This window comes from Tripterygium wilfordii, chromosome 9 (genome assembly GCF_013401445.1).
Source record: "Tripterygium wilfordii isolate XIE 37 chromosome 9, ASM1340144v1, whole genome shotgun sequence".
Classification (NCBI taxonomy): domain Eukaryota; kingdom Viridiplantae; phylum Streptophyta; class Magnoliopsida; order Celastrales; family Celastraceae; genus Tripterygium; species Tripterygium wilfordii.
This window is the reverse complement of record NC_052240.1, coordinates 637,190-650,918: the sequence shown is the minus strand read 5'-3', so window position 1 is coordinate 650,918 and position 13,729 is coordinate 637,190. Positions and strand designations below refer to the sequence as shown.

General features: G+C 36.8%; 1 protein-coding gene across 1 annotated transcript; it reads right to left on the bottom strand.

Annotated features, from left to right (window-relative positions):
* Positions 1-8,459: 8,459 nt before the first annotated feature.
* On the bottom strand, positions 8,460-11,111 carry LOC120005323. The gene is made up of 2 exons (XM_038854906.1): positions 10,572-11,111; positions 8,460-8,525 (listed from the first exon to the last, which is right to left on the bottom strand). The coding sequence occupies exons 1-2, from the start codon at positions 11,017-11,019 to the stop codon at positions 8,500-8,502; spliced, it is 474 nt and encodes a 157-aa protein (XP_038710834.1). The 5' UTR covers positions 11,020-11,111; the 3' UTR covers positions 8,460-8,499.
* Between the last annotated feature and the right edge of the window lie 2,618 nt (positions 11,112-13,729).

Genomic DNA, 13,729 nt, shown 5'->3' with positions numbered 1-13,729 from the left:
TATATGTTAGTAATAATTTATATTTTACCTTCTTCGAACTCGTCCACCCGTGCTAAAGGCCGATTCAGAAGCCACCGTAGAAATGGGAATCGCCAAAAGGTCACGAGCTATAGCCGAAAGGATCGGAAACCTAGAAGAATTAATCTTCCACCAATTCAACACTTTAAATTCCTCACCATCCTTTGTAGTTTCATTGCCTTCTCCTAGATATTTATCTAATTCAGTTAGGCTATCTCCACCTCCAACCTTAGTCTGTAACATTTTGATTCTAGCTCTCGCTCTATTTTCAGTTGTTTGCTCATCTTCTCTAATTGTACCTAATAAAGAGGACTCGAATCGACTTGGTCCACTTGGATTTTGCAATGACTGGCATAACTGCTCATTCTTGTATTCATTAAACATCTTGAATGTGGCGGACTTCACCTTCTCAGCCACTTCCATTGCAATTTGTTCTTCATACATTTCTTTCAAAGCTAGAGTCACATATTGCAATTTATATCTTGGATCAAACACCACCACCACAAAGATCAAAACATTTAGTTTATCAGATCTTCCACCCCAATATTTCTCACACTTTCCAATCATTCTATCAGCCATCATGCTCATTTGAGGATCATCTGAAGACTTTATCTCTCGTAACACATAAAATAATGTACTCAAATCATGAAAAAAGTTATTTGAAGTAACATATGAAGTGTCAGATACCTTCAAAGTAAGTTCATAAAATTACCGAAGAAAAGTCACCAATCTTTTCAAATTCCTCCAGTCATCTTGCTTTGGCATGCCACCTTCCACTGCAATCTCACTCGTAATCTGTGGCTCTAACTCCTCAAATCTTTCAAATGCAGATTCAAACTTCATAGCAGCATCTAGCATTAAATAAGTTGAGTTCCATCTAGTGCACACATCTAAGTACAATGAGTTCTTCCGTTGAATTCTTTCCATCTCCTCACAATCTTTGAATTTTTGAATCCTAGCAGGAGAAGCTCTGATAAACTTAATTACTGCACGTACTCGATCAATTGATGCAATTGATTCTTTCATACCCTCCACAACAACTAGATTGATTATGTGTGTAACACATCTCACATGCACGTAATCACTTAGCACAAGATTAGCGAACCTCCTTTTCAAATAATTGACAAGATGATCATTCGTACTATCATTATCAACTGTAATTGTGAACAATTTCTTGATCTCCCACTCTTTTAAGCAGTTCTCTATCACTCTACCCGTAGCCTCCCCTCTGTGGCCTTTAATTGTGGTAAAGTTGATTATTTTTTTTTGCAAATTCCACTCACCATCAATGAAGTGAGCAGTTATGACCATATAGCTTTGTCTTTGCTTGGATGTCCATGAATTTGTGGTTAAAGAAACCTTCAGTCCATTGTTTTGGAACACATTCATCAATCTTTTCTTCACATCCTCATACAAATCAATGACGTTCTTCCTTGCCGTGGGCCTCGAACACACACGATATCTTGGATTCAATGCATGCACAAAACTCTTAAATCGTGGATGCTCAACAAATCTGGAAGGACTCACATTCAACTATCATACAAGTTAACTCATCCTGTATGGCCTTTGGGTCATACTTCCATGTGGATGCTCCAGTGCTTTGTAATGACAATTCAGTTTCTTGCCCACTTGCCCTAGGCTTGCGTGGATATCGCAGCAAGTGTTGCTTTAGAGTGGTGTTCCGTTCTTTGTTGAGCTGCACTTGTAGACAATTCCACAATGATTGCAACCAGGGGCGGCCCTGGGCCTGGGCGAGCTGAGCCGCCGCCCAGGGCCCCCAATTTTTTGGGGCCCAAATTTTAAAATTTTTTAGTTATAGGATAGTTTATTTTAAAACCAATCCCAGCATATTTTAAAGCCCACAAATATTACTTATAAAGCCCAAAAAGAGTTGAGAGTTAAAACAAACTAATAAAAGTGAGGGGCCCAACCCAATTAGAAAGTAAGAAAGACCACTTCAGATTTTAGACTCTTAGAAGTTAGATTAACCCATAAAGAAATTAAGAAAAAAAAAATCAAAAGCCTCTTCAAAAATCAAAAGACTTATTAAAGTGTGACCCTTTTTATGATATTGATAGAAGTGATTTAGCTTTAGAATAAAAAGTTTTGTGTAATATTTTACTTAAAGAAATACAAAAAAGCCTATTGAAATACTAAATCATTTGCAAACAATGGATGGTGGTTTTCCAAATGCATGGATTGCATATAGCATATTGTTGACTATTCCAGTAACGGTAGCCTTCGTAGAGAGAAGTTTTTCAAAGTTAAAGTTGATAAAATCATATATTCGGTCCACCATATCGCAAGAAAGGTTAATAAGTTAGCTTTGTTGTATATTGAAAGTGATTTGACGAAAAAAGTTGATCATATTAAAGTAATTCATGATTTTGCATCTCAAAATGCTAGAAGAGTCATATTTAAGTAATTTTTTTTAGAATTAAACTTTTAATAACTAAATGATAATAACGGGAAAAAAAATTAAGGGGCCCCTTTTTCAGAGTTTGCCCAGGGCCCCCATCAACTCAGGTACGCCACTGATTGCAACTACACGTTTGTTGGTCTTTGGCCATGGTAAAGTTTGTCCATACTATAGACCTAGATGCTGATGCTTTTCTCTTGCGCTTCTGAGGACTTGTCGCATCACTTGTTTCAGTTGTTTTGGTGCCTAAGATGGGAATAGAGCTTTCTCCACCACCTACATCTCCACCTTGACATTCTGGAAGTTGCTCTTCCATATTATGTTCTTCAAAACTAGCATTAGAGAGAGAGATCGATTGACAACTAAACATCTACAAAAGAAAAAATAATGTCAAAAAGCTTGAAAGGATTAAAGGAATAAAACATTAAAACATAATGAAATTTTTAGATTGTATAAACACTAGAAGACTAATTGCATATCATCACCGTAAAATCCAGCTATTACATCCAAATCCTACTCCACTCGGGTGGAGGAAAACAATAGTGTGTAACACTATCTATAACGCAAGAGAATATAATTCAGTAGCTTAAAAACACAGTAAAAATCAAACAATTATGGATTTATAATATATAATTAATTTAAAATGATAGTTGAACAAGCTTAAAGATCCAATTCATAATTCATTAATTCAAGCACTATCTCAAAATAACATCTTGAATGTGACGGCCTCATTATCAACAATAAAACTCCATTAATAAGGTAGGACCTCTTAGTGATAACTGATTCGACTTTTCTTCGAGTCACTGCCCCTCAACGACTCAGCCTCTCTCTCCGTCTCTAAGACTCTAACCACCTCGCAAGACGTAAAATCACAAATCACCAAATCATGGGTACTGTTTGAGTTCACTGATTCACGGCTGCGGTAGCGATTGACTGTCTCGATTCGTCACTGACTGATTCACGGAGAGTCGGAGATGACGACGAGATCACGTTCTTCCTCGCGATTGTGGCTGCGAATGATTTCGTCCAATTGTGACCCAAAAGTGAAAAGAAAACCCTAGTTAATAGACAATAGTTATATATATATTATGTATATAAGTATAACGCTAGTTATATATATATATTATATATATATGTGTGTGTGTGTGTGTGTGTGTGTGTTACATATAAGTAACAATATAGTTCGATTTTCGGTTTAAAACCGAACTGAACCCGAAAACCAAAATTTCCTAAACCTTTAAACCGAAACCGAACTGGAAATCGATAAACCGAACCAAATTAGAAATTACGGTTTGGTTTTCAGTTCTGATTACGGTTTGGTTCGGTTTTTAACAACCCTATGGGCAATCCAAATATCATGTCCTCTTGCTTGGGTCATTAAAAAGAGACAATAAAACGTTATTGTTGTAACCCAAATGTGTTCCATGCCCCAACAGACTTATAAATTTTATTATCCATGGGTCAATTTCATAGCATATTTCATAGCTTTAAGCTCGACTTTTTTTTTTCCATAGTTTTTCTGTTAGTATTGAAAATCAATCTTTTCGCTCTACCAAACGGACCCAACAAGTCATATTCATTGTCATTATCATTGACGTGAAATGAGACGCTTGAACCTGGACATTGTAGTTTTTTCACAGTTGCATCATGTATGTTTATTTTTTGCATTCCCAAACCATTGAATTAGCCTTATTGGCTTTTAGGGTCAGTTTGATAGAGTGATTAAATTGATTTTCAATACTATTAGAAAAATTATGGAAAGAAAGTTGAGTTGTAAGTTATGTAATATGCTGTGAGGTTTTAGGTAAATTAAAAGTTGACGCTATCGGAAAAGTCGTTGAATTAAACCTTATAATATTATGATTTTTATAATAATTTTTGTTATTATAATCTGTTTTTTAATCTTAAATTTAATTTATTATTAGTTGAAGTATAAATTATAGATATTTAAAAGTAAATAAAAATATGTTAAAGTAAACTTATAATGTTAAGTAAAAGTGTTCAATGATAATAGACAAAAATTATATTTTTATGTAAAATTAATTAAAAAAATGTGCCCAGAATAACTAATTATTTTTTGAAGTAAAATATAAACTTGTAAGTAAAAATCTGCAACGTGCGCCGTTGTTTTTGAAAAAAAATTAATTAATTACAATGATGTACAATTAATACTGTGGGCCCACGTGACTTTAATAAAAATACAAAATGCCCCTTCCGCTCCCACCGCTGCAGCTTTGCCAACGGATCCGCTGGCGGGACTGCACCGTTTGGCGCAGCAGAGCCTAGCACGAAACGCAGCCTTAATATTGCAGTTGTGTTAGTGTGATGATATCCCACATCGAGGAGAGTGAGGGAGAAGTGACAATAAATAAAGAGTTTTCACAATCTAACACATAATGATCAGTTTTTTGAATCTAAACGAGGACGTTGGGTTTGAAGGAGTAAATTCATGAGGGTTTCGGCTTAGAGCGGATAATATCATAGTTATTGGACTTGTGAGCTATGCCGAATCTATTTAGAGTCTAGTCCAATTTGTCGAAAGTCTAACCCAACTTATGAAAGGTATAAATACCTTCATCATAGTGGTTCAACATCTGCATTTTAGCTAATAATTCTTTTAAATAAATGGGAAAGGTGCACGCTTCAACATCATATAGCGCTGAACATGACGCCGCCAAACTTGGTCATTATGTGAAGCTTTGAGACATATACTATACACACACTACTAAAGGTAACGCAGTGAAGCAGCTAAAGTTAGAATAAGTGGGAATAAATGGTTGTGTATATTTTTCAGGTAGATATACTATATATATATATATATAGTTTGTATATATTTTTTATGTGTATAAATCTTTTTATGTGCATTTTTTAGTAAGTGTATATATATGTTTGTGTTACTTTGTGAGACCAAACATGAAAATGAATATTGATCGATAATATCATTTCGAAAAGTTATATTATTGTAAAATAGACCTTAAAAAAAATCGGGGGCGCTACCCCCAAACCCCCTCTAAATTTTTTTCAAATAAATAAAAATACAATAGCCCACCCCCACCATCAGTTCCTAGCTCCGCCCTTGATCACAAGACCAAGGGACATCTATAGAAAACGGAAAGCTGTTTGATAAGTGCAACAAATTAATCGCCAGCATTTCAGGAGGACAATTCACAACCTCTAGAAGACTAAGAAGAGTATCGTTGGGGCCGGAGCATGTAGGCACCGACAGTACAATAACTTTAGATGCAGACTACAAAGACTTACTTCCTTACCAATTCAGAGTCAATATTTTGGCTTCCTAAACTTCATCATTTTTCTCGTCATCGTCAAAGTTTTTATCCCAAAAATTTGGGGTTGGTTACATGAGTTTATGAAAATATCAACGAGAATAGATTATGTGTATTCATTTTCTCCATTCATTTATATCATGTATCATACGTTAATCCACTCCTATTAACTTTATATAATTTCTTATTACTTCAAGCCATGTCTTTTTTAAATCTTCCTCATCACCTCCTACTATCTCCTATATAATTCTCCCGTTCCTTCCCACCACCATCCCGCTATCTCTACATTGAATATGTTCATATCATCTTAAATGATTTTCTCATAACATATCTTCAATAAGTGCTACTCATACCTTAGATATAATAATCTAATTTCTTATTTGATCTTTCCTAGTGTGACCACACATTCAAGGAAGCATTTGTATCTATGATACATGCATTTTTGAATATGTTGTCTCTTGATAGGCCAACACTCAAAACCATACATCATTGTAGGCGGTATAGCTGACTTGTAGAATTTTCCCTTCAATCTTAAGGAAGGCCTTCGGTAACATAAAATCGCAGATGCACTCTTCCACTTATTTCAACCATTTTTAATCCTATTAACCACATCAATTATGTCTCCGTCTTCTTGGAAAGTCGATACAAGAGATTAAAAGCTTTACTTTTTGTTACTTCTCTCCCATCTAATTCAATTACTTGTTCACTCTTTTGTCTAGTCTTACTAAACTTACATTTCATATATTATGTTTTAGTCCTAATAGTTTAAATTCTCTAGACTCTAATATTTGTCTCCATATTTCTAGTTTTGAGTCAATTCTCGATATCATCTCATCCACTATAACTATATCGTCACAAACAACATGCATGCACCAAGGTACCTCACCCTAGATATGTCTTGTGAGTTCATCTATCATTATAATAAATAGGAAAAGACTTAGTGTTGACCCCTGGATAATCCTATTGTGATGGGCAACTCCCCTGTAGTTTCTCAAATAGTCACAACACTAGCTACGGCTCCTTCATACATATCCTTAATCACAGTAATTTTGTTTTAGAACCCTATCGTACTGATGGTCCGTACGAAAAGCCGAGAATCAATGGTACATGTGTTTTATCGCTGACAAAATACCGTATAAGCATTGAACCATGCAAATATAGGTTGAACCAAAAGTTTTTTTTATAAAAGCGTTAACCATCGATTTATCGAAAACCGACTCCTTTGTGAAAACCCTTCACTTTCAGCTTCAGGGGCAATCTTAGGTGCTTTTCGGTTTCAACCCAAATCATCATCCGACACGCTTTGACGGCAACTATAGGCGACTATACTCTAGTTCAACCTTCAATTTGATAGTTCAATTCAACTCGACAGTTCAACCTTCAATTCAACTGACAACGACACTCTTGAATCCTCGTGATGGCGAGACTACAAGTCTTCAAACCAGTGACCCATGAATAAAATCCGTGTGACCCGTGTCCCCTATAAATTTATTGAGTTCAAACCAGTGACCCATGAATAAAATCCGTGTGACTCGTGTCCCCTATAAATTTATTGAGTACACACCGAAATAATTTTTTGATTGTTAATTTCATATTTATACAGAACTTGATGAACAATACAACATTTTTTTGGGGGTGTCATAGTTTTATTATAGACTTCATCACTAAGTACAAATTGTTCCTTCATTACTAAGTTTTTTTGTCAGGAGGCTCGTGCTTGATATCCAACCACAACTACATATCGGAAGGAAATGATTGGGAATGCCGCTGAAAAGATTCTTAGTCATGGCCCATTTGGGGAAACCGTCCGCCCTAGCGTTTTGACACATGCTAACCTTTGAAAGACTCCAATTTGGAATCGCTCGCAAACTATCCTTGATATCTTCGACTAGATTTTCAATCACCCAATGCGAAACCAAGTGAGGATTAACAACCGCATTGATTACAATTAAGGCATCGCCCTCGAGTTGACCTCTCGAAACTGAAAAACCTAAACATCCATGAATCCCCAATCGAAGAGCAATCACCTACCCATTATAGGATCAACCTTCGGACCACTAGCAAATAATAGTTCACCCGAAGAAGAGTGAGCTAAGGCTGCAGCTGAGGTAATATTTTGCCCCATAGCCATGTCAAATTGCACCTGTACACAGGCCAAAGGAGGGGGAACCAGTTCATAGAAGGCATTACTGGATTAAAATCAGAAATCTTCCAAGCCCGAAAATGACGAACATGCAAAATCTTAATCTGGTTCAGCAACTCATAAGCTGGTTTTGTCCGAGCTCCACGCAACAGCTTTGCTGTACTGGGGACGGGAATATGATGTAAGTTGCCAATTATATTCTGTTAATCCTTTATCCTTTTTCTCACTGTTAGGCACTAGAGCGAAAAATATAAAATTCACGCATATGGCTTTTAAAATCACTCTCTTCATTGAAATAGTACGAAATATTATCTGAAAATCAGCGATGTAGATGTGTTCCATAGAAAGACATGCTCCTTGGTATTTTATTTATAGAGAAATGATTACTGGGCCAAGCGTCCTATACCATTCGTATCTAAACTCCCCTGTGAATATGTGTCTTCTACTGTGTTTTACTTCATTATAATACCTCCTACTTTTGATGTCTGAACTATTTACTTGTCTGACCATCCTGGACCATGAAATCGCTCTTCTGCAAACCAGCTTCAAAAACTCATCAGCTTCAAAAACAAAAGAGTTTTTTTTTTTTTTTTTCATTTTCTCTCTCCACTATTTTAGTTCAAATTGTTTCTCGTCTAAGGCATCGCATCACGTGGCAATCCTGCAAAAAAAAATTGAACCAAAATGAAAAGTGAGAAAAAACAGGCGGAAAAAGAAAATCAAGGTAAGAGTGCTCTTAAGTCTATGGAAAATGCCCAAGCATCACTTATTCACTTAATGCTGAGCCTGCAAATTCTAGAGTGCTGCGGCTAAACTGAGAAATATATAAAATCCCTGCACCTTCAGATTAGAGAAATGAACTTGATTCGAGAAAGAAACGTGCAGCTCAGAGAGGATAACAGACATAATTTTGAGGAATGCCAGAATTTGTGTGAAGTAGCTCAAAAAGGCTAAGGTTAATTAGGAAAAAAAGAAGCCAATAGAAATCAGGAGGGAGCTGAGCCAATAGAAGCCCACATGCCTGGATGAGTAAGCAAGATAATTGTTGACATGTATAACCACTTCGCCAAATGAAACTAGAGGTGATAATCAGTTGACCTGCTTGCTCTCGTAAAATCGGTATTTCCACCTCAAGCGGATGCTGGTAAAATTGAACCTTGCCCGACATCATATTTAAAGATGCAAGTCAACTACTGCTTGATTGAATCAGTGTTGGTTGTATATTAATTTGAACTAGGGAAGATACAATTTGAGAAGCGACACTGGAAGTGAAAGCCGTTCAATGACTGCTGTATCGAGAACTACATGAGCATAATATGCCCCAGGGTCTTGAATTTGATGAAATGCTTTTTGACCCTCAGATGTCTTTGTTTGACCTGACTTGGGTGTAGCTGGATTTTTGCTATGGGAAGCACACACTGAAATACTTGAAGCATCGAGGGGCGGCAGGACTGGAAAGGAAGGGGGGACCCTTCTTTTTGCTGCGCACCAGATGAGATGATGATTAGTCGGTCAGGTCCAGTGTGTGCTCTTGATCACAATCACTAAAACCACTGATCCAGATTTTGCATTGCTACTCAATGGTGGCATCACATAATAATGACCCAACAAAAGAGTTGCAAAATAGTCTGGGGTGGGCACATGACAGGGTTTGACGAACATGGGTGCTGTGGGAATGATTCTGAAATTGGGATCTGAAAGCCTGTTGTAGGAAAGATAACTTTCAGAATGACAAACAAGGTGAAGTAGCTCAAAAGGCTAAAGTATGATTATGAGAATCTCGAGTCTCTTTTGAGGGAGAAATGGATTGAGCTTGTTGCACGTAAGAAAGAAATTGACATGCTTAAAATGGAGAAAGACACTAGAATAAAGATTCTCGGGACGGGACATGAGGAGTCGAGAGAGGAGAAGGGAGAGAGGAGTGCATCAGTCAGAAAAAGTTAAGCGTCAGAATTGTGAGAAGGCTATAATAGAATTAATTAAAAAGGCTGATCAGGGGAAGGAAAAGTTCACTAATGAATTTGAGAAGCATAAGCAGGCTCTGAAGCGCCTTTCTGATAAACTAGAAAAGATTAAGCAAGCTGAAAGCAATGTGCCAGAGGATGCATCAATGGTTCAGTTTCTTTTGTTTATAACAAGCTTACACATCTATAATAGGAATGCCTTGCATGCCACATAAATCTCAGAAACAAGTCCTAACAAGAAAGGCAAACCCTGGAGTGGAAATTTAACAAACTTTGCAAAAGGTCAAACATAGAAATTGTAATTATGATAACTACGTGATTTCATATGAGCAAATTTATAACAAGGTTATGGCATACGAATTCTGGAATTAGTCTTATAATTTTAATGAAGTTGATACTTCCTATATCAACTTCATTTTTTCACCCTAGAGCAGCAGTTGCGTAGAACTCAATAAGTATGTCTTGGAAATTTACCCACAACGTCCTCTGAAAGGACCCCGATGTTCACAAATTCATTTCACCCTAACCCTAACCCTAACCCTAACCACACTAACGCTAACCCTAACACTAACACTAACACTAACACTAACACTACCAACCCCAACCCCAACCATAACCACACCAACACTAACATTAATTCGTGAAGCTAACCTTTGAAAATCATTTCAGCGTAAACCTAAACCTAATCCTAACAGCGATTAATAGAAAATCGCAAATATAGAATTCGTCTCGTGAAAGCTAACCTTGATATGTCACCGGGAGGATAGCAGACAAAACAATTGATCTGATCTGTGCGAATTGTTCAACAACAGCGATCCACAGAGTTACTTTCCATTCATTGTGATCGAGCACATATTTCACCTTCTCCATTTCTTTCACACTCGTTATCGTTACATGTTGGAATCGGAGCAGAGCATTGAGACGCTTCTTGCTCTCATCTTGTGCAAGAGAGCGCTCCCTCGTCGCCTGTCTCAGGTGGCCTCTCAGAGACTTGATGCTTCTCCTTCGGCTCTTCTCCTGAAACTCAGAGAGATGCAGATCGACTCCTATCTTCTTGTTGAGCCGCCTCTCATACTTCTTCACCTTCCTATGTCTTCTTATCCTCTCGCATTCAGCAGCCATGAACGCTCCGAGAGAAATGGCACCGAGTTCAGCCGCAGGAGGCGGGGCGGTAGAATCGGAATCGGCCATCGCGAAGAGACGAGAGAGTAGAGGGAGGGCGTTCTGGGTTTCTGTTTGGCTAATGAGTAATGACGGTTTTTGCCTTTTTGGGGTTTCTTTCTTCGGCTAACGCCTTTTTAAGATGATTCTGGCCTTTTGGAGTTGGGCTGGGCTGCTATTGAGATGGGCCTTTGGCTAATGAAAGAAACTTGCTCCCTAGAAGATTCTGCTCTTATTTTCAGTCGGGGAGGGGCAACTTCAGGTAACATGTTTTTTTTGATTGATTTGGCTTTTTTCTTTTTCTTTTTTAATTTATTTTTTATACTTGTGTTTGCAGACCCAAGATCCAAGTTTAGATGTACTGTGAGATCGTTCTCTGCTTTTTTTTTTTTTGCAGGTTGTGGCTCTAGTTTTTACGATTTTTAGCTCTAATATTTGCCATTTGCATCTATAATTCTTAAATCTAGGCATGTTTCTATGAACTCAAAGTTATAGCCCAGCTTTGTCCCTCACCAAAAAGTTCAACATCGATTTCTCTTGATTTGTAGAATCTATTCAGAGACTTCAACAGCCTATGAGGAAACATCAATATATAAGTTCAGAAATTCATTTATGGTACTAGACTTATAAGTGATTGATTCGGATTCTCGCAATCCCAGTTTGTATTGCACTACGGTCATATTTAAGCATCAGATCATGTGGTTCAACTTTTCAACCTTTCTAAGCTCTAACAGCAGCTCAATAGAGTACCATGCCCAAACATTTGAGTCTCCAGTCTGAACAACAAAACCAGGACAAAGACAAAACCCTTTTAACATGTACCAATATGACTGACAAATTCAGAATCAAATCATCCTAAGCAGCATGAATGAGTTAAAAACAGCAATAGAGTTGAACAAAATTATGCAGAATGACAGCCCAGGTAAAACATATGCTCCTAAATCTATGGTAACCCACCAAACCAATCAGAAGACCAAAACAAGATCAGATCTTCATCAAAACCGGATCTATTCTGGCCCCAAAAAAGAACCCCAAAACTCATGCCATACAGTAGCAACTTCAGTATCATCATTCGGAGAAGCCATACAAAACAAAACTGAATCTATACATAATCAATAACATGTTTCTATACATGAAAATCCTAGATCCATTGTGAGAGAGACAGAGATGAATTTAACCAAACCTTAATCGAGAAAGAAGGGCGAGCGCCACCATGAGGACACGTAAGAGAGGGAGATCGCCAAAAGCAAGATTGGCATCATTCACAGACAACAACAGAAGAACAATTAAATAATTGGCTAACTATTACCAACCAAATGGTAAACCCAGTGACGTGGAAAGCATCCTCCCAAGCAGTGAGCAGTGATGGCAGTTGGGGTCACGTGACTCATTGTGCTTTTGTCCAGTTCTTTAGCTTTGCTGTCTTATCTACTGTTGTCCTCTTTTAGCCGTTACACTTTTCTCTTGTTTTAAAGGCTCTCGTTGTGTAATAGAGGGCAGTGCAGAATTTGTGAACAAATCTCCGAGAGATTTCTTAGTGTTAGTTTTGGGTAGTTAGCTTCTTGTTCTGTTGTGAAACGCTTTGAAGTTCTAAAGCAAGATATATATATATATATATATAGTTACAAGTTTGTGATTACTGTGACCTATTGGTATCTGTCATCTCTGTTGTGATTTCAACACAGCAATCCCGGGAGCTGCGTCATAAATTTACCGTTATTTAGGAAATACACCACTTAGTTAGATTTTTTACTACCGAAATATTGATAGGATTTTTGGGAAAAGATTTAGATGATTTTTTGGAAAAGATTCAGATGAAATCTGAATTCAAAGGATTTCTCAAAATCAACCAAAAAAATTCAGAGAATATCTCAAAATTAACCCTAAAAAAAGAGATTACATAACACACACAAAATTGCGATAACATCATTTCCCTAGAATACTTTGGCAGATTGTGCACATATTAAATTAATACTATATACGGTACCCTGTTTTTGGAAGTTTTGAGGACATATTAAATTAATACTATATATGGTACCCTGCTCTAGGGCAAAACGAAATTAGTTAGTCAATCTTCTTAAATAACACCTTATATAAGTGAGGTATTACCTAAGGAAACTCTGTTAGGCTTCTCATATTTAAAAAGTAGGTCATTTAGGGTGTTTCCATTCATAGGGAAGACAAATGTTAGATTCTAGATGTTGTAGGGTTTAGGTAAATTTTTATAGTTTGAGTTATTGTTTATTTCATGATGAAGCATTTGACGCTTTAGTTGAAATAATTAATTTTGCGACTCTCTGGTATGCAGAGAAGCCTCATACTTTTGTAAGTGTGAAACATATTTTGTTCAGAATATTGTGAATTATGGAACAATTTGTTGTTTGAGTGTAATATAACTGTTTATTTTTCTTGGTCTTTCGTTGATATCTTATATCCATTATTTGCAGATGAGCGATCTGATAAACTGTGGGGTGAAAGAATTGCATTTCTTTTGTTGGCTGTTGGGTAAGTCATCGACTGTCAAGGTTTTTGGATCATATTGGTCGTTTTGCCATATTTTTGTTCTTATTTTTGTGTATTTTCTATCCTTAGCTAGATAATATAAATGTCAGGAAATTATCTTAACAGGGGGTTCTGTTAACTTAATGAACATGTTTTCAGGAAAGCTAAAACTAAGAGTGGCACTAATTCCAAACTCTACGGGGACCAACAAAGTTTAGGATGTAATCTGGAAAATGAA